This window comes from Chiloscyllium plagiosum, chromosome 10, assembly GCF_004010195.1.
Source record: "Chiloscyllium plagiosum isolate BGI_BamShark_2017 chromosome 10, ASM401019v2, whole genome shotgun sequence".
Lineage (NCBI taxonomy): Eukaryota > Metazoa > Chordata > Chondrichthyes > Orectolobiformes > Hemiscylliidae > Chiloscyllium > Chiloscyllium plagiosum.
In genome coordinates, this window is record NC_057719.1 from 31,142,248 (window position 1) to 31,168,810 (window position 26,563).

General features: G+C 38.0%; 1 protein-coding gene and 1 long non-coding RNA gene across 3 annotated transcripts in view; one reads left to right on the forward strand and one right to left on the reverse strand.

The window, feature by feature from the left end:
- Positions 1–26,563, forward strand: part of LOC122553484 (TOG array regulator of axonemal microtubules protein 1) — a 170,222-nt gene that overhangs the window by 121,585 nt on the left and 22,074 nt on the right. For both annotated transcript variants that reach the window (XM_043697299.1, XM_043697298.1), the window contains exons 6-15: positions 3,015–3,247; positions 4,300–4,397; positions 5,484–5,666; positions 11,046–11,138; positions 11,426–11,604; positions 18,010–18,181; positions 20,819–20,950; positions 22,012–22,168; positions 23,222–23,327; positions 23,650–23,885. In XM_043697299.1, the coding sequence (XP_043553234.1) occupies positions 3,015–3,247; positions 4,300–4,397; positions 5,484–5,666; positions 11,046–11,138; positions 11,426–11,604; positions 18,010–18,181; positions 20,819–20,950; positions 22,012–22,168; positions 23,222–23,327; positions 23,650–23,885 (1,589 nt within the window). The remainder of the gene's footprint in view (positions 1–3,014; positions 3,248–4,299; positions 4,398–5,483; positions 5,667–11,045; positions 11,139–11,425; positions 11,605–18,009; positions 18,182–20,818; positions 20,951–22,011; positions 22,169–23,221; positions 23,328–23,649; positions 23,886–26,563) is intronic.
- Positions 15,758–26,563, reverse strand: part of LOC122553488 — a 51,173-nt gene continuing 40,367 nt past the window's right edge. The window contains exon 3 of the long non-coding RNA XR_006312736.1: positions 15,758–16,469. This is a non-coding gene — a long non-coding RNA (uncharacterized LOC122553488). The remainder of the gene's footprint in view (positions 16,470–26,563) is intronic.

Consider the following 26,563-nt stretch of genomic DNA (forward strand, 5'->3'; position numbering starts at 1 on the left):
TTTGGAAAGGCAAGGACTGATTAGGGATAGTCAACATGGCTTTGTGTGTGCGAAATCATGTCTCACAAACTTGATTGAGTTTTTTGATGAAGTAACAAAGAAGATTGATGAGGGCAGAGCAGTAGACGTGATCTATATGGACTTCAGTAAGGCGTTCGACAAGGTTCCCCATGGGAGACTGGTTAGCAAGGTTAGATCTCATGGAATACAGGGAGAACTAGCCATTTGAATACAGAACTGGCTCTAAGGTAGAAGACAGAGGGTGGTGGTGGAGGGTTGATTTCAGACTGGAGGCCTGTGTCGTGGGAAGTGTTCACAGCTTCCGAAATGCCACACGACTGGCATTCCATTGACTGAACTATCTTGCTATGCCTTAACCTTAAACTTTTAAGTCACTTCATGTCTCATAACTTACCTTAACCTTACTCTGGTACTATTAAGTAAAATGACACCAGAGTCCTCCTGGACTATAGGGCTGCTCTTGCATTAAAGAGAGAAACGACTACTAGCATTTAACTTGACAGTCACTGCATCTCAAGCGAGGGGAGAAGTTGAGAAAGAAAATCCTACATGGTAACCTCAGTTGGTGCAGGAATTGAACCCAGCTTCTTGACATCACTCTGCATTGCAAACCAGCCATCCATTTGACCTTCACTATTAAGTGTAAACTGGAGATGAGTAGAAAGTATCAATTCTTTGCCCTGAAAATAAATTAGCTGCTTCTTGTGTGCCTCCAAATCCTTTCTTTTCTTTTAATAGTTTATAAGTTTCCAATATTTAAAATTACTGCAGTTGAAAATAAATTAGCTGCTTCTTGTGTGCCTACAAATCCTTTCTTTTCTTTTAATAGTTTATAAGTTTCCAATATTTAAAATTACTGCAGTTGAAAGACAGACCCCAACAACCAATCGACTCATGAGTTCCATCTGATGTCACCATTAGACATTATTCCAAACTGCGCTGCCCTGAAACACGGTCCTACACAGGTCCGGTTCCTCTCGCACCCAATACGTAAGTGAAAACCCCGAGCCTCAGCCTTGAAATTAAGTGGGAAATCGAAATTGAAATGGTGTTGAAATAACATCAGTGTTATGGACCAGGCCAGACCCCCTGAAAATATTTCAAGAAGGTCCAACCACTCAGTTTTAAACAAAACAGAATTTATTTACAGACTACTGAATGAAACAAGAATAAATGAGAACCAAATTTTGAATAATTTAACTTATTTGAAATCCTAATTGATTCTATCGCAACTTAATGATGCTGTTCCAAATACTTGCAACATCTGCATAAACACGCCTTGGCAAAAAGGTAAATTCAAACACAGCTTCTTACAGGAAGGACGTCAGCGAAAGAGAAAGAGAGAGGATCAGCATGGAATTGCTTCTTTGGGTCTCCAGCAGCTTCTCTCGGTTCCCAGCTAAAGCTTGACCAGCAGATGCAAAACAAAACAGCTTGCTAAAACCAAACCAAACCCTTAACTGGGAGAACTGACCACTGCCCTTTCATTGTACAAGTGATTTAAAACAAATCACTTAAAAGCTTTCTCAAGTAGATATTTCCATACATATTGGAACCTCTGTCTTTACGACCCCTCTGAAAAGAAACCAAGGACAGAATACCTTATTAAAGGAGCATCATCATCACATCAGCCATGATCTTACTAAATAGCACAGATATTTTGAGAGGCTATGTATGACCTAATGTTTCTATTTCTTATTGTCATGGTGATGCAATACTCGGGGCATGCTGGGTTGCTTATAGTTGCAGTCGTTCAGCTATGACAATTAACCCGTAACTCTATCCACTCTTCCGCTTGAAGGTAAAATGTGCCGTTGAATTATTATAAAGAAGAGTAATAGAATTCTGCTAAATGTCCTGATCAATATTTTTTCTCAACCAGTATGACTGAAACTAAATTACCTGGTTATTGTGGTGATATTGTTGTTTTTGTGTGAGTTTGCTGTGAAAAATAGACTGTCAGGAATGTACAGTTGAATCCTGACTTTACAGAGGTACTATACAAATGCAAATCTGTCTTTGAGTCAAATGAAGAAAAACACAAAGCGAAAGAATGCTTTTAAGTTGTATCATAACATTTCATGGCTAAATGCAGAGAGGCATATTTCCAGTACTATCTGAGATATGAGATTTTGAGTATGAACAAAAACCAGAAGGGTAAAAGATTTCAGCTGCAGCTGTTTTCTACTAGCTGTTTTGAGCTTAGGGACAGATTGCGTGTCTTCGTTATTTCTGCTTGACACTATACCTGAAAGGATGAAATTAAATATTTTACAACATTGATGAAAAAGAGGTCCCTTTTGATGTACAAACATGCTTCAGTTTCAGTCCCATCTGAACAATTGAATATTGAACTGAATAAAAATCGAAAGAACTCAAAAACAGAAGTAGAATTTGATGGAAAAGCAATTGCCTCAGCTCTGAGGAAGGGTCACATGACCTGAAATGTTAACCTGATTTCTCTCCACTGATGCTGCCAGACTTGCTGAGCTTTTCCAGCAATTTCTATTTTTATCACTGAATACTGAACTACCTAGTTAGTAGGATTTCAAAAGGAAAACTAGTTTAATTTCCAATGCCAAATGAGTTGATATTAGCACATTCCCTGAAAACTGTACATTGTAATCTAAGTTGAGTACACAGAGTTAAGAACGAAAAAAATGCCTGTGGGTAGAAGTAATACCTTGTAGCACAGCTGTCCATTTCTTAAGATAGTTTAACTGAATAACAGTTTTAAAGGTGTTTTTGGATTTGGGCTACATGTCATGTTGCTGATTTAAGAAGATCATCAAACAAGATTATAACTGGAGAATAAATAATTAAAAATTCCAAACTACAGCAATTTAAAAGTGCTTTTTGATGCTTGGTTGCAATGCCTTATTCTCAAAATGAAGTTTTAAATCCCTCACAAAAATTAACCTGTAAGGGACGACTGTTGATCTCTCAAAGTAAGTTTGCAGCTACCAAAAGTGAGGTTCTGTTTTTTCTTACAGATGATGAGTGCCCTAAAATCTTTAAGAAACAGTGCTGCAAAGAAAAGAGCTAAACTGAGTAACAGTGCATCTGATGTTGAGAGTCCAGACTCAGCCCTCAAATTGGAACATTGTGTGGATCCCACATCACGTACTTCATCGCCTTATGCAAGCACTTACAGTGAAAGTGATGTTTACAGCCAGGAGTCTTTGACATCACCATTGCCTTACAGCCCTTGTGGCAAGAAAATAATGTAAGTATTAACAATAGTTTTCAGTACTTCTGAGTTCTCAGTATCTGCACTGTGAATCTAATGATACAGATACACTGAAATTCATCCATTTTTCCAAGGATATTTTTAGTGGTCAAAAGTTAATATCTAAAATGTTCCCATATACAATAAAAACATGATCACTATTTTCTCGCACTTTATCTCTCTATCTAATTTCACCCTTCAAACATATCTTATTTTCTTTATTCATTTCTTTTCCTAGTTTCTAATTAAACTTAAATAATTTAGTGAAAAGGTTTAAATTTTGTAATAGATCTTCTCTTGTATTAACAACAGCAACAATAAAAACAGAAGTTACAGGAAAAGCTCAGCAGGTCTGGCAGCATTTGTGAAGAGAAATCGGAGTGAACATTTTGGGTCCGGTGACCGTTCCTCAGTTCTCAGGAGGAGTCACCAGACCTGAAATGTTAACTCTGATATTCTCTTCACAGATGCTGCCAGACCTGTTGAGCTTTTCCAGCAATTTCTCTTTTTATTTCTGATTTACAGCATCCGCAGTTCCTTTTGGTTTTTCTGTTGCATTTAACTGGATATCTCTCCTCCCAGTTTTCAGGAGCACTGAGGCACTTGTACTAATCATTACAGCTCTCCAGCTGAATTAAATTCATTGAATGAAACATGCACTATCTTCCTGGTTTAATTTCAGATTCAATCCGACATAGTGGATACTCTGACATTACTTAAATGGGCCTTACTGCAGTCTGCTCTTCAAGTCTTTCTATTGGTCACTGCTTTATTTGTATTTTGCTTGATATCCTTGTTTTCCTTTTTTACTTTCTCTCCAGTTTCATTATTTTATCATGACCTGTCTCTAGTTTCGCAAAATTCTCTGACCAGTTTATCATGAAATACTGTGGCTACCATGGTAATGTAGTGATTTATAACCATGTTTAAATTGTTTTAAATTAGCACCAATCATTTTATTTGTTGTGGGTTTGAGTATACCTATATATTTTTAATTTTTTGTGTTGATCTTTCAAACTCTTTGATGTGCTTGATTGTGATTTCAATAGGTCTGATGGTTGTTCCCAATTAGGATTTAAATTACGCCATGTTCAAATACCATCAGGAAAGGCAAGGCCTTCTCCAGCAGAACATAGCTCCGTCTCAGGTATCACTTGTTAAAATTTGTTATGTATTTGCTTGATAAGCCGAAGATGTGATATTGGCTTTAAAATGTTTTTATTACACTACATGTTAAAGCATGCTCATTGGTGACTCAAAAAACTATTATTTTGTAATGTATATATTAATGACGTTCCTGTTTTTAGAAACTTAGTCCCTTGTTAAAATTACGCTTTTACGTTCTGTAGAAGTTTGTAGTCCACTGAAGCTGATGTAATGTACAATCAGGCCACGGTAAATCGGACCCAACTCAAACATCCCCTGCATCTGCTCAACAGCTTAGGTTACAATTAAGTTCCAATTCATTAGTCTTTTGGTGTGGATATGTGTCTTTACTAATCCCATTTCTAGTTTTCTTTTTTTTTTTGCCTCCTATAATGGGCAGGTAATGGCATAGTGGTAATGCCACTGGACCCCAAACTAATGATTCAGTGACATAAGTCTGATTTCTACCATAGATATTGGGGAAATTTGATTTGAATACTCTTAATATATCCTGTTCCACCATCGGGATAAATCCATCAGAAGTGGCAGCACAGTGATATACACTTGAGAGAGAGAGGGAGTTGCGCTTGGGGTCCTCAAGATTGACCCTGCACCCATGAGGTCTCATAGCGTCAGGTGGAAGATGGGCAAGGAAATCTCTTGATTACCACTTACCATCACTGGAGTATTAAATATTAGTCTTTTATATGAATTGTAGAATATAAATCTTCAGTCTAGAAAATATTAAGCAATTATAATGAAATACAGCCTTGGTGATAACACTAGCATTTTTCTTGGTATTCGAAAATAATTTGGTTACCAGAATGTTTCTTATAGGTTCTTACCTATAAAGTATTCTTAGGGTTAGCTTCTGGTTTATAATGTGTGTAAGCAAAATATGCTATAAGAATGGGTCATAATAGGCAACTATCTCATGATTCTGTGGGGCTTGTGAATATGTTGTACCATTTCCATGGAATGCTGCAAGATATTTGTAAGAAAGGAGAAAAGAACCAAGTATTACAAAGAGGGAGCAAAAACCATTTTAAAATAATACTGCACAAATAGTACTTTTTTGTTTTGACAGGAATAACTTTCTGTGAAGGAGCAACTTCTGATGTGAGTATTGTTGGTCAACGCATGACTTATGGAAGTGGAGTCCCAGATTCTGAAGAGGGGAAACAAATTGAAGTGTCTCACTCCAGCTCTAACTCTAAATTTCAATCCAAGGAGCATCAAAAAAATACAACTAGTAATAAATCCACAAGAGGTCAGTGTAGTTATTTAAGCAGGATTATTTACATATTGGTTAACAGATGCATAATTTGTAATTATTAATATTGATATGTCTCATAATTGGCCATTTTTGTACAAGCACTTTTTATTTAGTTGTCACTAATTAGATAATTAATCATACTCTGCTTGAGTGTTATCATAATTAAATATAACAATCTTTCTTGAATAATAGCATTCTGACAATATTGTTAAATGTGTGCAATTCAAATTCAGGGAACAGTGAAAAATCGTTTTAAAAACAATCTTAAATTGTAGTTATGTGATGAGGTATTTTGTAAAACAACCAAAGAGTGGCATCCTCAATTAAAATTTTTTACCTAAGCAATTGTTGCTCATTTTGAAACTTGAAATTTGCTCATCAAAGTTTATTTGGATTTCCATTGAGATGAATTCCTCTGCAGTTATAGGCTGTTTTGTGATTTATCAAGTCAAATTTGCACAACCATGTGAATAATTTGTGGTCTGAATGTTGATATATTAGAATGATGCAAATCACAGGTGTAAGTGTAATGACGATTAAGCTAAATGGAATGATAGATAAGATGTAATTCATGGATCAATTCAATTCAGAAAAGAATAAGCATTTCCTTTGGAAAATGAATTAGAGTTCTCCAGAAACGTTGAAGAAATAGTATTTCCTTGAAAATAACTCATGCTAACGTTTTGTTCAGGAGAAATGGCAGCTACCTTTGTGAAATTAAAATTGCCAAGTTAAAAATCATTTCAAAACATCATAGAGTCATACAGCATGAAAAAAAGACCCCTCAGTCCAACTCATCCATGCTGACCAGGTATCCTAAATTCAGCTAGTCCCATTTGCCTGCATTTGGTTCAAATCCCTCTAAACCTTTCCAATTCGTGTATCTGTCCAAATGTCCTTTAAATGTAATTGTACCCGTCTCTACCACTTCCTCTGGCAGTTCATTCCATATCAGCACCACCCTCTGTTGAAAATATTGCCCCTCAGGTCCCTTTTAAAGCTTTCCCCTCTCACCTTAAATCTGTGCCCTCTAGTTTTGGACTCCTCTACCCTTGAAATAGGACTTTGGCTATTCATCCTCTTTATGCCTCTCATGAGTTAATAAGCCTCTATAAGGTCACCTGTCAGCATTGGACGTTCCAGAGAAAGAAGTCCAAGCCTAAGAACCTCTCCTTATAACTCAAACCTTCCATTCCTGGCAACACCCTTGTAAATGTTTCTCGTACCCTTTCTAGTTTAATAGCATCCTTCCTATAGCAGGGCGACCAGAATTGTACATGTTATTCTAAAAATGGCCTAACCAATACCTTGTACAGTCACAACATGATGTCCCAACTCCTATACTTGATGCTCTGACCAATGAAGGCATGCATGCCAAATGCCTTCTTCACTACCCTGTCCACCTGCAATGTCACTTTCAAGGAATTATGAACCCACACCCCTAAGTCCTTCTGTTCAACAACACTCTCCAGGGCCCTACTCTTAACTGTGTAAGTCCTACCCTGATTTACCTTACCAAAATTCAACACCTTGCACTTAACTAAATTAAACTCCATCTACCAACTTCTCGGCCCTTTGGCCCATCTGATCAAGATCTCATTGCACTCTTAGATAACCTTCTGCACTGTCCACTATATCACCCATTTTGGTGTCATCTACAAGCTTACTAAACATTGCTCCTATACTCTCATCCAAACTGTTAATACAAATGATGAACAACAGTGGACCCAGAATCTATCCCTACGGTATACCATTGGTCACAGGCCCCCAGTCCAAATAGCATCCATCTGCCACCACCCTCTGCCTTCTACTATCAAGTCAATTTTATATTCAATTGGCTATCTCTCTTTAGATCCCATGTGTTCTACCTTACTAACCAGTATCCCATATGGGATTCCTGAAGAAGGGCTTATGCCCGAAACGTCGATTCTCCTGTTCCCTGGATGCTGCCTGATCTGCTGCGCTTTTCCAGCAACACATTTTCAGCTCTGATCTCCAGCATCTGTAGACCTCACTTTCTTCCCATGTGGGAGGCCTTGCTAAAGTCCATGCAGACAAAAGGCGGATATAGTTTAGGAATCTAACTTATTTCAAAAGAAAACATCTCAATAAAAATACTCTGTCCGTTCCAAAAGCCAGAGGGCCTTTTCTGTGCTGTATAAATTTGGAAGTACAAGAAATTGGAAATGACACACCTTTTGTGGTCGCTATTGTTGCTGCAGACTCGAAGGGCCTAATGGCCTTTTCAGTGCTGTATAAATCTATGAATACTGTTGCTTTGAAAGACGTATATCAATTTCTGCTTAATCTTGGCATTGATTTTATAAAGAATTTAACACTCCTGAAGGTTATCCCTACTCTTTCAAATTTGTAAGTTTGTCCCTTTTTGATCATTGCATTGTTAGAAATGTTGGGTACCCAAGTAATATTCTGTTGAGTTCAATATCACCATAGGAGTTGTCTAAAGCAGACTGAGAAAGTAGACTAAGGGGAAAGTCAATAGATGAGCAGTGGCAGACATTAAAGGGGATATTTCATAACACAGCAAAAATTTATTCAGATCAAAAAATACAAATTGATGACGAACAAGGTGGTGAAGGAAGATATCCAATCCATAAGTAAAAGATATAGGCACAGGTGTCAACTTTTCAGCCCCTCAAGCCTGCTTAGGTATTCAATAAGATCACAGCTAATCCAACACTCCCAACATTCACTTTTCTTCCCTTTGCCCATAATCCTTGATTCCCCTACTAATCAAGCATCTATCTATCTCAGCCTTAAATATGCACAAGGACTGTGCCCCCATAGCTCCCTATGGCAAGGAGTCTCAAAGATTCACAACCCTGTAAGAGAAGAAATTCCTCCTTATTTCACACTTAAATTTGTGCCCCTTAATATTTCAAGACTATGCCTTCTGGTCCTAGACTCCCATGGAGGGAAACATCTTCATGTATTTACCCTGTCAAACTCCTTAAAAATCCTACATGTCTCAATATGATCACCTCTTATTCTTCTGAGTTCCAAAGAGTAGAGTTCCAACCTGTTTAACAAAATCAGAAATTGCTGGAAAAGCTCAACAGGTCTGGCAGCATCAGTGAAGAGAAATCAAAGTTAATGTTTTGGGTCCGGTGATCCTTCCTCAGAACTTGTTGGAGAGGAGAGTAGAACTTCTTCAAAGTGGGCATGCTGAGAAGAGAAGTGGCAGTGAATTAAATACTAAATAAAAACTGAAAGAACTGCGGATTCCGTCAATCAGAAGCAAAAGCAGCAATTGCTGGAAAAGCTCAGCAGGTCTGGCAGCATCTGTGAAGAAAAATCAGAGTTAACGTTTCAGAATCTGTTTAACCTTTGCTCATAAGATATTCCCTCTATACCAGGGATCACCTTCTCTGAACTGACTCCAATAAAATAAGATATTTTCTTTAATCAGTGTTTCAGATTTGGTTTCACTGGCACCTTGTACAGTTGTAGCAAGACTTCCCTACTCTTATACTCGGGTGCCTTAAAATAAGGGCTAATAGTCCATTAGTCAAAACATTCCAGTAATCAAAATTTTAAGTTTTACAATGTGACCAAAACTAAGTGTAGTGTAGGCTAGAGCTTTGGGATTTCTTTTTAGGACCCAGCAGCAGGTGACAAAAAAAGCTAATAAAGAGAGGAAACTGTTTATGAAAGTAAATTGGCCATACACATGAAAACAAATGGCAAGATTTTCTAAGGGTATATAAAAAGAAACAGTAGTTAAAGTGAGGTATGGGACTCTTGAAGGATGTGAACTGGAAAATTGATAGAAGGGAACAGGGAAATGGCAGATAATTTAAACATTAGTCTTCTCATTGGAAGACACTGTAAACATCCCAAAGATATCAAATAAGCAAGGTGCAAATGGAGGACAGGTCTTGTAACAGTCTCTATCACAGTGGACAAAGTATTTGACAAGCTAATGGCAATGAATGCAAATGAGTCATCAGTATCTCATTGAGGATTGGTTAACACACAGAAGATAGAGTAGGAATTAATGTGTGTATCAGGTTGGAAATATGCAACTAGAGGCGTGCCACAAGGATCAATCATCTGACCTTGATTATTTGCTATCTATAGTATTGGCTTGGAGGAGGAGACAGAGTGTAATGCATTCAAATATGCTAATAATTCGAAAATAAATGGGAGGGCACGTTGTGATGAGGACACAAGGAAGCTGCAAGAGAATATAGGTAGGTTGAGTGAGTAGGCAAAAAAAAAGTGTCAGATGGAGTTTAATGCTAGGAAAAATCAAAAGGCAGGCTTCTATATAAATGGAGAGAGACTGCAAAGAATTGCTGCACAGAGGGATCTGGTTGTTCTTCTGCATGAATCATAAGCATGCATGTGCAACAAGTAATTAAGAAGGCAATGGAAATTTGGCTTGTATTGCTAGGGTTTTGGAGTTTGAAAATAATGACGTCTTGTTACAACTGTACAGGATGTTGCTGAAGTACTGTTACAGTTTTGGTGCCTAACGGGATTAGGCCTTTATCGATAGATTTAGAAAACTGGGGTTATGATCTTATTAAAACATACAGGATTCTTAGGGAACTTTGGCAGATATCGAGAAGATGTTTTGACTAGTGAAGAAATCTCAAACTAAAGGACCTAGCTACAGAATAAGGGGACATTCATTTTAAACAGACGTAAAGAAATTTCTTCTGTGAGGGTAGTGAACATCTGGAATTCTCTATTCCAGTGAGTTGAGGAGGCTAGATCACTGAAAGTATTTAAAGAGGAGATATATGGATTTTTGAAATTTGTTTATGTTCACACTTGAAAGAAGATAGTGTAATTTATTTAAGGGGTTTTATTGGCAAATAGGAAATGCAAAACTTGGACATTTTCACTGAGATCACTGATAGTTCTAGGAAAGTTTTTCCACACAGCTTATGGAGGAGCACTGAGTAACAGACTGCAGCTTCCAGACTGCCATGCTAATATCTGTAAATTATAGTCAATTTCAGAGGGGCAATGAAATGAGCCATTAGTCACCTTGCTTCCACAACCACTTTAAAATTGTGCCCCTTGGTTGGCTGAGCTACCAATCAAAGCAATCATGTTCATAAAGGAGTCTTTTCTTCTCCCCATTTTATACCCCTTCCACAGTCACATCCTCTAAATCTCAGTATGAGAGTCCGTGATCTATATTAAATTGGTTATCCGAAAACCCTGCTCTTAATGCTTACAGATCAGGAGCTGATTAAACTAATAATTGCCGTATTTCTTTCCATTACAACACTGACTACATTTCATTGCTGTGAAACATTCTGAAACATCCTACAACTGTAAAAGATCTTGTGTATACAGGTTATTGTTTTAAATTTAACCAACAAGTAACTGTTTTAGGACCGACAGGATCCACCTTTAGTATGCAGCAGGTGAACAACCATGATGCTGGAAATAGGTTCTCTGAGGACTCTGTCATCATTGTAGGAAAAGGTAGGTTTATTGATCATTTGTCCTTTTCCTTGTTCTCCATGTGTCGTGATGAAAAGCCTCTGAATTCTATTTAGTGAGAATCCTGCATTGCATAGAATGGCAGAGCTCTGCAGGATTCCCCACATTATTAATAAATAAACGTCTGTAATTCTATAAAATTCTTATGTTCATTCTTTTAGTGGTACTGTAATATTTTTGTACTGCTATTTATAAAACAATAGAACTAGACATTGCATATTTGAAAACAAGGTAGCACTTTGCCATTTTTTTTGCTTTCTTCCTATAAGGAGTCTTTGGCAGTCCTCAGTCAGTTCCATTAGCAAACAGCCAAGCCATTATCTCATCTCTTGATAAGGATGAAATGGGTGACCGAAAACAAACAATGGATCCTCCTTCGGGAGTCTATGGAAGAGCTGTACCTCAGAGTTGTCAACCTGGATTTGATGGTTCAGAGAATGAGAAAGAGGTAATGCTACAATAACACTTTCTCAACAGGAGGTGATCAGGTTTAAAACAAAAGAGCTGGTAAGCAAGTGAAGTCTTAGGATGTTAATCAGTTTCTTGATGGTACAGGACTTGAGAATTGCTGAAGAAAGAAACATATTCAAGATTTTCATTTTGCACTCATAAAGGCAGAAGCACAAATGGAAACTTCAGAAGGAGCAATAGTAAAGGCTGCATGAGAAAGACTGCTTGTTTGGCAAGTTGAATGGTTTAAAGGTGTTGACAACACCTAAGCCAATCAAAGTTGACTTGGCAATCTTGCCATGAAATATAGTTTTTTTTAAAATTCATTCACAGGCTGAGGGCATCGCTGTCTGGATGCATATTTATTGCCCATCCCTAATTGCTGACAGCGCAGGTAAGAGACAACCACACAGCTTTGGGTTTGGAGTCACATGTAGACCAGATCAGGTAAGGATGGCAGTTTCCTTCCCGAAAGGACATTAGTGAACTGCAGGTGTTTACAACAATGAATTCATGGTCGTCTTTGACCATAGACTTTTGATTCCAGATTTTGTTTTTGTTGAATTCAAATTTCACCATTTGCCATGGTGGGATTTGAACTTGGGTCCCCAGGCTAACAGTCCAGTGATAACACCACTAGGCCAACGTTTCCCCTTTTGATTTGTTTGTTGCTTCCTTTGAAACTTGGCATATTTTTATCTGTCCTAATGAGTGCAAGATGAAAAATATCAAGAATCTGTTTTTGCAGACATATTACAGTATAAATTACAGTATTGTCAAGAGTGAACTCTTCTGATTTGTACATACAGAGTAATACACATTGCTGTTTTAAAATACCCATCCAGAGAAACTTTTATATGAGCTCTTGTCAAGCATTCTCATTTTAGCTTTGTTTCAGGGCTAAGTTAACTCAATTACTGTATTAATATGCCACAATCTTAGTTTCAGAAGTCATTATGTATAGATTACACTTGTTATTCAGTTGATTCAGTTTTATGTCGCAAAATTATGATCATAGTGAATTTATTTGAGACTAAAATATACTTATGATTACAATATTATGAGCAGAGTGACAGAACTTGCATTCAATCTGTGTCAAATAGATTTAAATCAAGTAACTTGGGCAAATTGAAGAAGGTGGCACACCACCACTTTTTCAAGGGCAATCGGAGAAAGCAATAGATGCTTGCTGTGCCACAAATTTGCACATCCCAGGAATGTATCTTTAAAAAGAGTTAACGCATAATTGACAGAATTATACCACAAGATTTTAAATGAAAACAGACTTTGTTGTATTTTGGAAAAAAAAAGAAATAAGTGCAATTTACTTTCCACTAAACCTGGAAAGATCTCGGCTTATACTCAGTTCTACATTTTACTAACCGTAACCCCCAAATTTGAATTGTTTTTAAGGTTATTACCAGTTTCTTTATCAGAATTTTTTATTACCTTACATTAATGCATTAATCTCCTAAATTTAAAGTCATATTCTAAAACCTATGGATTATAATTTAGATATTCACAAAAGAATTCACAATACATGATACGTTTTCATGTGAAGCTAATATCACTTGTCTTTATTAATTAGCACATGCTAGAGCAACTTAATTGAGAGACAGATGAACGATTAAACATGAATATCCAAGAGTTGCTTTTCAGGTTTCTTTATTAAAAAAGGCATCTCACAGTAGAAAACACCATTGAAGTATATTGAATGAGGTTAAATTGCTGTGTTTGCGCATATGGACTAGAGTCATGGAGATGTACAGCACGGGAACAGACCCTTTGGTCCAAGTCGTCCATGCCGACCAGATATCCCAACCCAATCTAGTCCCATCTGGTCGACATGGACGGGTTAGACCGAAGGGTCTGTTTCCATGCTGTACCTCTCTATGACTCTAAATGTTGCAATCGTATTAGCCTCCACCACTTCCTCTGGCAGCTCATTCCATAAACTACCGAAAAAAGATTTAGCCTTATTCTTTCAAGTCCAACTGTTCTTTTCATGCAGTTTTTCTTTACTTGTCTATTTTTCCCTCAATTCAGTTTTTTCTTTATTCTTCTGCATTTAGTTTTCGGATTTAACATTAAATCAGAGAGGGTGAGATCTCACTTCCTTCTCAGTGCTTGTACTATTTCATTATTCTTCAAGCTGAGTGATGAAGGAGATCATAACTGCTTGCACTGTCCACTCTGGTACCAGATGCCATGTTTTTTTTAGTGCTGTTATTTGCTTACTCTTTTTCAACTTAAGACACCACGAAATAGAAATCCTAATCATGCAAAAGTAATGGTAGTTGCCACTAGATGCTGTATTGCAACACTTTGAAATCTACTCTTCGTGGATTATTTACAACTTTATAGTTCTTGGATTACCTCAGAATTTAAATTTTATCATCTAAACCTGCAGCCTTTTTTTATTATTTTAAAGTGCACAAATCTGTTGAAAATAGTTTTTTCATTCTTTCATGGGATATGGGCATAACTGGCAAGACCAGTAAATGTTGCCCATCCTAATTTCCCTTGAATGGAGTGTTGGCAAAGTCATTGTAGAAGGCAATTAAATGTCAACAACACTGTTGTGAGTCTGGTGACATATGTAAGCCAGACAGGGAAAGAATGGCAGATTTCCTCCTCCCATAGGACATTCATAGTGCCACTACTACTGGTCACCACTACTGTCTCTACCTTTATATTGCAGATTTATTAAATTAACTTAAATTCCACATACTGCCACAGTAGGATTTCAACCAATATGCCAACAGCATTTGCCTGGGCCTATGGATTATTACTCCAGTGACTTTGCCACTAAATCAATGCGTTATAACGATAATGCAAGATAAAAAAAACTACTAATTCAGTTGTAACACCTGTGACAAAGCTGCTCCTTTAACAAGGTTATGTTGTCCTTGGTGATTTTTCAGAGATGTCATAAAAGACGCAGACTAAAAGTCTAAATTGAAGAGTTTTAGGGCCAGTTTGATTATAGCTAACAGATACTGCCTCAGAAAACAGGCTTTCAAGTTTTTGAAAAAAACACTTGTACAATGAAAGGGGAGTGGTCATTTCTCCCAGCTCAGTTTTTATCTGGTCTGGTTTGGTTTTTAGCAGGAGTGTTTTGAAGCTGCTGGATCAAAGGAAGCAGGTCGAGGTTGGTACTCTCTCTCTCTGACTTCTCTCCTGCAAGACCCTGTGTTGATTTTTGTGCCAAGGGGTGTTTTTGGGGATTGTGTTTCATTTGGTAATCTTGTAAACAAACTCTGTTTTGTTTGAAACTAAGTGGTTTGATCAGTGGCATCTCTCCTGGAATATTCACTGTACACCTGCTTAAAACAACTCGCAAGTTAGAGTCTGGGCTACCTTCTTGAAATGTTTTGAGGTGTCTGGCTGGTCTATTACACACTCTACTATGAATTTCAAATTTCCAAAAGAATGTAATCTTAGTTTTGGTTTTTTTATTTGACTTAAATATGTGTATATAAATAATCATAAATTGTCATTGGGTTGTAAAAAAAAATGAAGGTTCTGAAAGAATTCACATTTTGTCAAAACGTTTTGTCTTCCACTCATCAGTCAATTCACAAGATTATCAACTAAAGGGCAAAACCAACGTTTATTCTGTATGAAAGGAAGGTGCTAATTGGTTGGCAGGTAGACTCTGATTTGCAAAGTTGCGTCAAGGAGGTGGCACTAGTTAGTGATGACTGACAGCTAACTTGCCATTCTTTGTTTAAATTTTAAACCAGGGAAGTTAACTCTGATTGTTCAAAGTTAAAAATCACACAACACCAGTTCATAGCACAAAAGGTTTATTTGAAAGTACAGGCTTTCAGAGTGCTGCTCCACGCCGGGCAGGATACATAGGACACAGAATTTATAAGCGAAAGATCGAACTGTTATACAAGTGATGCAATGTATTAGATAAAGCTAGATGGCTGTTAAGTCCTTAGTTGCTTAGAATGGGGATGCAGGTTTTGATTGATTGATTAATATATAAATCCCAGAATTTCTTTCAAGTCACTGCCCCAAGATAACTTAAGGTTTTATCAGTATATAAAAAAGTGACATCTCAGCTCAGACAATGCATTAAAGGTGTGAGGTTAGACACTGTCTGTATCCCAAATTGTAGTCAGACTGGTTTTATTTCCAAAGTAGGAATTTATAAAATGTCACTTTAACTGCCTACACATTGTATGCTTTTTGAACAAAATAGAACATATCTGCAAATGCAAGATTATGGTTTGTTTGTTACGAGCAGCCGAAGATGTATGCTATTTAGTACAATCCACCAGTCTCCGTAATGTACAGCTTACATATATTGGTATTGAAATTTGTGTACCATGTTGCTTATTTGTGTGACAGGCAAAACATCTTTTTGACTTGATGACAATATCTTGCTCAAGGGTCTAGCGTGGAATTTGAACCCAAATTATTCTGACTTGGAGCTGACCACTCATATTGCAACTTTATAGTAGCAATTTGAAAGAGCTAGCTTCACCTGTAGCGCAAACCTTTGAGAAACATTACCCTAATCTGAGGTAGACTGAGCCTTTTTCAGACCAAGAGGATGGCTTTATGGCTTCATGAATTTACTCAAAATATTGCAAGAAAAGCTCCAGTCAAGGCAACCATTATCACACACTGCTCTTTCCCCAAAAACTCCAAACATGAGAATTTTAAATAGCATTTCTGTAATTGAAGAGAAATCTTCTGCAGAATATCAGCTTGATTGTGTTATAATTCTTACCTAAAAGTCAGAAGGTTGTGAACCAGGCTCCATGGCGCATACCTTTGGGATACGAAAAGATCGCTAAGTTGTCTGAGATACTTTACTTCACTTGAAATGATGACTTGGTACATTATCTAATTGGGATAGTGGATAGTAAAATAAGACAAAATTAGTAATCTAGTCAACATTTCTCTCAGTAAAACCAACCAAAAATTTGTTTTAAATCCTATTGCTTTTTGGGAAACTTATAATATACAAAATAGTTGCTGCATTTACACAACAAACTATAACTGAACTTAATTGATTGAGACTTGATATGATATGGCCTGGGTAGTGTTGTAGAACAGAGAGACCTATGGATTCAGGTACATGATTCTTTGAAGTTTGCATCACAGGTATCTAGGGTGGTTGAGAATGCGATTAGCACTCCTTGCATTCATGAGTCTCAGACTTTTCTGTATTGTTCTGTATTGGAGTTGGTATGTCATGTTGAGGTTGTACAGGATATTGGTGAGACCTCTTCTGGAGTACTGTGTATAGTTCTGGTCACCCTGTTATAGGAAGGATATTATGAAATTGGAGAGGTTTCAGAAAAGAATTTACCATTATGTTGCTGAGAATGGAAGGTTTGAGTTATAAAAATAGGCCAGATAGGCTGTGACTTTTTTCACTGGAGCACAAGAGGTTAAGGAGTGATCTTATAGAGGTTTATAAAATCATGAGGGGCATAGATAAGATAAATAGGGAAGGTTCAAAACTTAGAGGACATATATTTTAAAGTGAGAGGACAAAGTTTTTAAAAATGGATATGAGGGGGAACATTTCTACACAGAGGGTGGTTCATTTGTGGAATGAACTCCCAGAGGAAGTGGTGGATGCAAGTACAGTTACAATATTTAAAAGACATTTACATAAGTAATGAATAGGAAAAATTTAGAGGAATACGGGCCAAACACAGACAAGTGGGACTAGTTCGGTTTAGGAACATGGTAGGTGGATAAGTTGGACTGAAGGGTCTGTTTCCATGCTCTATGACTGTAAATCGTTTGGGATGTCCTGAGGTACAAATTGCTGGTGAGACTACATCTGGAGTACTGTGCGCAGTTTTGGTTCCTTTATTTAAGAAACTATCTTATTTCATTGGAGTCAGTTCAGATGAGGTTTGCTCGAATGGTCCCTTTTATAGAGGAATTTCTTATGAGCGAAGGTTAATTAGATTGGGACTCTCCTCATTAGAATTTAGAAGAATGTAAGGTGGTCGTATTGAACCATATAAGATTCTTAAGAGGCTTGATAGGTTAAATACTGAGATGATGTTTCCTCTCATGGGAGAGTCTAGGACCAGAGGGCATAATCTCAGATTAAAGGGGCAGCAATTTAACACTGAGCTGAGGAGGAATTTCTTCTCTCAGGGCTGAGTATCTTTGGAATTCTTTGCCACAGGGAGATATGGAGGCAGAGTCCTTGTTTATGTTTAAGGCTGATATAGATTCTTGATCAGGGAATCAAGATTTAGGGAAAGAGCATAAAAGTAATCATGAGAAATGTTGTATCAGCCGTGATTCTATTGAATAGTGAAGCATGTTCAAGGGTTGAATGGCATACTCTTGTTCCTATTTCTGTGGTCTTATGGAGGTTGTGAAAATGTGTATAATTGAATATTTTTCTTTAAAGATTTCCATGTCAAAATCAGCTTGGGATAAAATGAAGCAATGGAAACGCGAAGGAGTGCAACCATATGATTCAGAGGAACAAGGTGATCATAATTTCAAGGATCATGTAAAGAAGGAAGAACGATCACATCAAAGACCAAGGAATATGGATATAAGCAAAACACAAAATGAAAGTAAGGTTACTGGATTGGTCAACTTCTGTTTTTTGTAATTTACAGCTTTTTTTTTCATTTTGTGAAAGAAAGGTCTACAACTTCTTGTTTAATCACTAGTTTACAAGTGCTTCAACTTCTGTGTTGCAATCAATATAGCCTCTAATTTCATTGAAAATTTATAAACAATTTGTTCAAGTGCACAAATCATTTTTTTTTCTGTAAATCATTTTTTTAAAGTACTTAGATAACTTAAAGTGACCGACGTATTTTACATCCTTTGCAATCTATATTTTCCTTCTACCCTCCCCAGCCAACCTCGTGTTCTATACCTCCACACTCTTCCCTTTAAATATCCTCACCAGCTTTTCTAACAGTGGCTTTTCTTCCAAACCCTGCAATACTGTTGCCAGTGTTCTTGAGGATCACCTCATCTATACGTATCCCCTTGATCATGATATGGTGGCAGCCTTCACATTGCACCAAAGATACCTCGTTCCATCCATTCACTATTTCTATCCTGTTGGACTGTTTATCTGATATCCAGTCTAACTTGCTCCAGATAAACATTGAGAATACCAAAAACATTTAGTTTCATTTCTGCTTTAAATTCCATGGCCTGACCACAGATTTCCTTCTATTACTAATTACTGTGTTAGATTACATCAGGCTTCTCACAATTTCAGCACTTCATTGATTGCTGAGACAAGGCATCATGACCTTTCTGTCATGGTGGACCTAATGCTATCTCTAATATTAGTTGTATCGTTCATGTCAATCAATCTTACTGCTTAAAACCCATTCAAGACTTTGTCACCTTTACCTCATTTTGATAATATTGACATTGTTAGCAACCTTTTTTGCGTCATCTTCCCTCTGTCCCATCTCGGACAATTCCCTCTCCTTTCTTGACCTCTCCGTTTCCATTTCTGGCGACAGTCTGCATACAGATGTTTACTACAAACCCACAGACTCCCATAACTACCTAGACTACACCTTCCACCCAGTAGCCTGCAAGAACTCCATCCCTTTCTCCCAAATCTTCTGCCTCCACTGCATCTGCTCGGACGAGGAGACATTCCACTCCAAAGCATCCCAAGTGTCCATCTATTTCGAACAATATGCTTTTCCTTCCACTGTCATCCAGACAGCCCTCCACTGCACCAGTTCCATTCCCCGTTCCACTGCTGTAAACATCCCCTCTCCTCCAAACGCAATAAAGACAGAGATCCCCTTGTCCTCACCTACCACCCCACCTGTGTCCGCATTCAACATATCATCCTTAAACAATTCCGCCAACTCCAACTAGACCCCACCACAAAGAACACCTTCCCCTCCCCACCCCTCTCTGCCTTCCACAAGAACCATTCCCTTCGACATTACTTGGTTTGCGCCACTCTCCCCATCAACCCCCCCGAACCACCAATCGGAAAGGTGCAAAACCTGCCAGCATACCACCCCCTCACCTCCATCCAGGGCCCCAAACAGTCCTTCCAGGTGAGACAGAGGTTCACCTGCCTCTCCTCCAACCTAATTTACTGTATCCATGCTCCTGATGTGGTCTTCTCTAAATCAGGGAGCCCGTAGGGGCTGACCAGACCTCCCAGACACCACACATTTTAATTCCCCTTCCCACTCCCTTTCCGACATGACCATCCTTGGCCTCCTCCATTGCCACAATGAAACAAACCACAATTTGGAGGAACAACACCTCATCTTCCGCCTGGCAGCATACAGCCCAGAGGACTCACATTGCGTCCTCCAATTTCAAATAACCTCCCTTCCCAGCTCCTCCGCCCCGCCCCCCCACCCTTTCTTTCCTCCCTGCCACCAACTGGACTCATTCCTCCCATTGACCAACCAGATCATACCCTCTACCTGTCTTTACTAATCCCCACTTCACCCCCTGTCCCCCGCTACCCCCTTCTTTATCTGCAGCTCCCCCTGCACCCACTCCCAGTCCTGAGGAAGGTTTACACCCGAAAAGTCGACTTCTCCACCTCCTGATGCTGCCTGGCTTGCTGCTTTTTTCCAGCATCCTGCCTGTCTACTTTAGATTTCCAGCATCTGCAGTTTTTTTGTCTCATCTTCCCTCTGGCAATGGTAATGCAAGGATCGGAAGAAAGGCCACTCTCTGATTTTCCTAGTCGATACAAACTCCTCCTTTCACCAACCCTTCATTTTGCAGCCTTTTCCACTCCCTTAGCCACCCTCTTGCTACTCATTTCTCCCCCTCCTGAATCCTTACTGTGAAATGAGCAGTGAGAGTCTTGATTCAGAAATGATGCCTTGTCAGATCACGTGGCCTTATGTTAGACCAGCATGAATGTCTTTAAACACAAACCCAAGATGCTAAACAAGTATATAGATGCCTTTAACTGCCTACTTCTATAAACCAGAACATTATTGAACTAAGGTGTATTATAGTGGAGATTCTAGCCATAATTAAGCTTTTTGGTTTTTAAATGGAGGGTTTTTTGATATGATTGTTACATTTACAAATTAATGAGCTTCACATTGTGCTCTTGTGCACTTTTAATTTTCTTTTCCTTGTAAAAAACAGAACCAAAATTATTGGAGGACTTAGAAATCATACTCCAAAGTTTAAAGTATTATTTTAAGTATTAACTTCTGAGAGTATTTGTCTTTTTAATTTAGGTTTGAGCACCAGCAATGATATGCTCCTTCAGTTGAAGTCTGATTCTTCATCAATAGAAATAGCAACTCTTGTTTCTTCGCAACATAAGCTTAGCACAAGGAAACATCGAACTTCCAACACATCAAACTCTGGTAAGAAAAGTATGTTCAATTTATAAGTTTACCAAAATTAATCACTTCTCATTTCTCGGCATTCAGTTCCATCTATTACTGTTTTTTCATTCCACCAACTGATGTTATTTTGAATTCTACTGTACTCACCTCACTAATTTTATAGAGAATATAAAAATAATACTAGAACAACCAGTAAGGAGAGAACATAGATCTAAGGTGACCTAAAAGAACCAGAGGCTGAAAATATGAAAAAAACTTTTTTACCTGAGAAATTGTTGCAATTTAGAAGGTACTACTTAAAAGGGTGGGCAAATCAGATTAAGTGGCAGTAGTCAAAAGAGATTTTGATAAATACTTTTTAAAAAAAAAGAAAATCACAGGCATATAAGGAATGAGCAGGAGTGTGTAATTAATTAGATTGTGTAACAAAGAGTCAATAGAGGAATGAAGGATCAAATTGCTCTTTCCATGCTATGAAAATAATTTCAGTGATATGAAAGCTTTCACCTTATCTCCACCACATAGAACGACATGGACAGCACAGGAGGACCACCACTAGTAAGATCCCTTCCCGTTCCAAGCAACACACTATTCTGACTTCATGCTGTATTGCCATTCCTTTACTGTCTTGGAATTCCCTCCATCACAGCACTATGCTACATGTACCACAGCAGTTCAAGAAGGCAGCTCAACTCCAGGACAATTAGGAATGGGTAATATGCTGGCTATAGAACAACATCCATATCTCAAGAAGGACTTGTTTTTAAAACAAACTCTCTTCAAAATCAGATGACTTCCACAGGGAAGTTTCTTTTTAAAAAAAAGCTGCAGAGGATCAAAGTATTTCTTTCAGAATGATTTCTTTTAGCCTTGCATCACCTTTCTGAAAGCTTGAAGCAACAAGTCTATTTTAGTGTTTATTGCAAAGTAGAATCCTTCTTTCATTCTTAAGTTCTATCCAGGTTCTTGAGGTTTGAATCATTTACAACTAGATCCAAAATTATTTCCATTTGTGGTGAACAAAATCAACGTGAATTTACAGAAGTATTGACAAAAGTTTCTTTTATTCCCTATAATAGGAGGGGAGAATGCTCCATGTCCTAGATCATCACGCAGGGATCAAACACCTGCAGTTTTGCACAGTCCAGAAGTAGTAGATCTTTCTGAATTAAGACCTTTCTCCAAACCAGACCTTGCACTCTCAGAGGCTCTTAAACTTTTATCTGACGAAGACTGGTATGGATTTCTTATTTTCTTTTGATTAACATCAGAATTCTCTGCATTGAGGTTATGTGGTTATCTAAATCATATAAACCAAATTTTCCTATTGAATGAAACAATGAGACAAAGGAGCTAGAGCCCATCGAGTCTGCTCTGTCATTCAGTGAAATCATGGCTGTGGTGATCATCTGTAACTCCTTTATTCTTATTCTGATAACCCTTCATTTCCTTACTGATTAAAAATCTTTCTAACTCAACTTTGGTTGTTAAGCATATTCAAGGTTGAGATAGACAGATTTTTAATTAGAAGGGAATCAAGAGCTGTGGAGATAAGGCATTAAAGTGAAGTTGAGGCTTATCAGATCAACTATTATCTCAATGAATGGTTCAGCAGACTTGCGAGGTCAAATGGGAGAAAGTGAGGAGATCAGAGTCGAAAAGTGTGATGCTGGAAAAGCACAGCCGGTCAGGCAGCATCCGAGGAACAAGAGAGTTGATGTTTCGAGCATAAGCTCTTCATCAGGAATGGGAAAAGAGCTGATGAAGAGCTTATGCTCGAAACATTGACTCTCCTGCTCCTCGGATGCTGCCTGACCAACTATAATAGGTCAAATGGTCTACTTCTGCTCCTACATATTATGGTCCATACTAAAGCTGATATGACAAACCTAAGTTTTAACATCTGTAACCAATAAAAGGTTTACAAGTGATCAGCTGAGTAAGACATCATCACCTTCATATATGATGTATGGCTTTATTTAAAATCCATGCTATTCACTGATTTAAAGTGTATGTGATACAATATCTTTAATGTGCTTGTGACTACTTAAATGTTAATACTGATGAAATAATCTGGTAACACTTCAAAATTCTGAGAAAGGCATTATATTTTAAATAGAATGTGTGTAGTTCATACAAAACATACTAATTTCCCTGCTACCACCCCACATAGGTCTTCTTTGATTAAACATTGCATGACAAGTTACTGGATTGGATTGTGTGTAGAATATATCTGGGGTCCCTGTGGTGTTCATAGTTACTTCAAACTTTATTTTTATGTTTTCACAGGGAGAAGAAAATTGAAGGTATCAATTGTATTCAGTGTCTGTCCACCTACCATTCAGATGTATTAATAGGAAGACTTCACGAGGTTGTCTTTGCTGTAGTTCAAGAGGTTATTATTTTAATGCATTTTATGAGAAGTTAATAAGCATACTGACTCTATTTAATAATGAGTGTTACCAGTATGTGTTCAAGTTAAGTTTAGAATTTAAAAACAGAAGACTGTGATGTGAATATGACCATTAAGTAATAAAAGGAAAATATCACAGTTGATAGTAGAGAGATAGCAGCAATCATCAATAATTATTTCAGATAGATTGAATGATGAAACATGTCCTAAGATACGTGCATTTAAAATAAGAATGGGGATATATTGAACAAACAGAAAAGAGAACAAAGCCCTAAAATTAAGTCTGTGTTCTTCCCACTTACAGGTGAAAAATCTACGCTCTAGTGTTTCACGAGTAGCAATTCTCTGCTTAGGAGACATGTTCACAGTGTTCAAAAGGAATATGGATCAGGAGTTGGACAATACTGTTAAAATTCTTTTGCACAAAGCAAGTGAATCTAATGCCTTCATACGAGAAGATGTGGACAAAGCATTACATGCAATGGTCATAAATGTAACTCCAGCACGAGCACTTTCATCCCTAATAAATGGTGGACTGAGGTAAATATAACACTTACTTTCCTGTTAAAATATACCTCTTGAAATATTATTATTTATATGTTTAAGGCAGTTCCTTTGATTCTTGATTATTTTAATTGATAATGTTTTCACAGAGCTCAAAAAGGATGATTATAAATATGAAATGGCTTTTCATTTTTTACATATTTTGATCTGTACAGTAGACCAACTTGATTGATTTAAAAGGAAAGGAAAATGAAATGGTACATAATTCCCCCAGAGAGGGGATAGGTTTAGGGTGAGAGGGGAAAGATATAAAAGAGACCTAAATGGCAACTGTTTCACGCAGAGTGTGGTATGTGTATGGAATGAGCTGTCAGAGGATGTGGTGGAGGCTGGTACAATTGCAACATTTAAGAGGCATTTAGATGGGTATATGAAAGGAAGGGTTTGGAGGGATATGGGCCGGGTGCTGGCAGGTGGGACTAGATTGGGTTGGGATATCTGGTCGGCATGGTTGGACCGAAGGGTCTGTTTCCATGCTGTCCATCTCTATGACTATGACTCTATATGGAGTCTTTACAATTTCATTGTACATAAGAAATTTCCCTGACAAGGTGAACATAGAAACATAGAAAATAGGAGCAGGACTAGACCATTCAGCCCTTCAAGCCTGCTCCATCATTCATGATAATCATGGCTGATCATCCAACTCCCACTATTCCCCCATACCCTTTGGTTCCTTTAGCCCCAAATGCTATGTCACAACGTTAGTCCCTTTCTTTTCCTAAAAGCTGTACCTTGGCTCAAGGAGACTCTGTCCTTGATTTTTTTTTTCAGAGGGGCAATAAGCTGGGCTGAACTCCGATCAGTCTGGTTTGGTACAAAGATGAAAAGGATTTTGAGAGTCTTTTTGTTTATATGTAAATAGATCAGACTTCACGCCAAAGTGGTCATGCTTTATAAGTGACTTATGTAAAGAGGGTAGTGGTCAGCTCTTTAGCTAGCTGAGCTGAGCAGTTTTAGATTAGATTCCCTACAGTATTGAAACAGGCCCTTTGGCCCAACAAGTCCACACTGACCCTCTGAAAAGTAACCCATTCCTCTACCCTATATTTACCCCTAACTAATGCATCTAACACTGTGGGCAATTTAGCATGGCCAATTCACCTGACCTACGCATCTTTTGGATTGTGGGAGGAAACCAGAGTACCTGGAGGAAAACCCACACAAACACTGGGAGAATGTACAAACTCCACACAAACAGTAGCCCGAGGCAGGAATTGAACCCGGGTCCCTGGTGCTGTGAGGCAGCAGTGTTAACCACTGAGCCACCATGCCGCCCGTAGTTGAATCCTGAACTGGGAAATTCAACAGGGAGCTGTGTGAAAACTTTCTCTCTTTTCTGCCCTTCAACTTTGAACTGTAAGCATGTGTTCCATATATACTCCTTTTTAAAGGAAGTTTGTTTATTGGGACTGTTGTGTGTTTTCGGAACAGCATAATTAAGTCTAGCTGGATAGGTTGACTTCTGTAGGGGTTCTTCATTCTGCTCTTTGTCTTTCATTGTGTAATTTTGTGAATACATTTTTGTCTGTTTTAAAATCTAGTAGTCAACCTAGCTGTCTTACTCTGGATAATTTTCACTGTACACTTACCGAAACAAATTGCAAAGTTAGGTCTAGAGCTACCTGCTTAAGAATGTTTTGAGTGATCTGGCCTAGTCCATAACAGCTATTTCCAACTCTTTCTTGAAATCACACAATGTTTTGGTCTTGACTGCTTTCTGTGGTAACAAATTCTGTGGTAACAGACTCATCACTCGCTGGGCGAAGAAATTTCTCTTTACCTCGGTCCGGAATGGTTTACCACATATACTTAGACTGTAACTCCTGGTTCACAGTGATTCAATGGTTAGTACTGCTGCTTCACAGCACCAGGGACCCAGGTTTAATTCCACTCTCAGGCGATGGTCTGTGTGGAGTTTGCACATTCTCCCCGTGGGTTTGCTCCAAGTGCTGTGGTTTCCTCCCACAGTCCAAAGATGAGCAGGTGAGATGGATTTGGCAATGGGAAATGCAGGGTACAGGGATGGAGTAGGTCTGGGTGGGAAGCTCTTCAGAGGGCAGAATGGGCAGAATGACCTGCTTCAACATTGTAGGGATTCTATGGGGTTCCAAACTCCCCTGTCATCAGGAGCATCCACCCTTTCCAGTCTGTTAGAATTTCATAGGTTTGTATGAGATCCTTCCTCATTCTTCTGAACTTCAGCAAATATAATCCTAACCCATTTAACTTCTTTTGATTCTTCAGTCCTGCCATTCCAGGAATCAGTCTGGTAAACCTTTGCTGTGCTTACTTTATGAGCATGTAGTCTTTTCCAATAAGCATTAGAATAGGTTTTCACCCTTAGTATTAGGTCATTAAAAGTTTTTAAATTAGTTTGAATTTTTAGTTATGCTTGAATTAAGTCTTTTTTTAAAAACAAAATATGGTAATTTAATGAAGCAGTTTTTTTTTAAACAATCAAGATACCAGTATGGCTACCACGGTCATAAGCTGAGTTTTTCTTAAAAAAAAATCACTCAGAATTTTTATGCCACTATTAAGGCTAGCATTTCTTCACTGAAAACATTTGGTACAGCTGAGTGTATATGCTGCCAATTCAAAAGCCTGAAAAGATTAACAATGTTGGTGTGACCAACGCTTCATTGTAACTT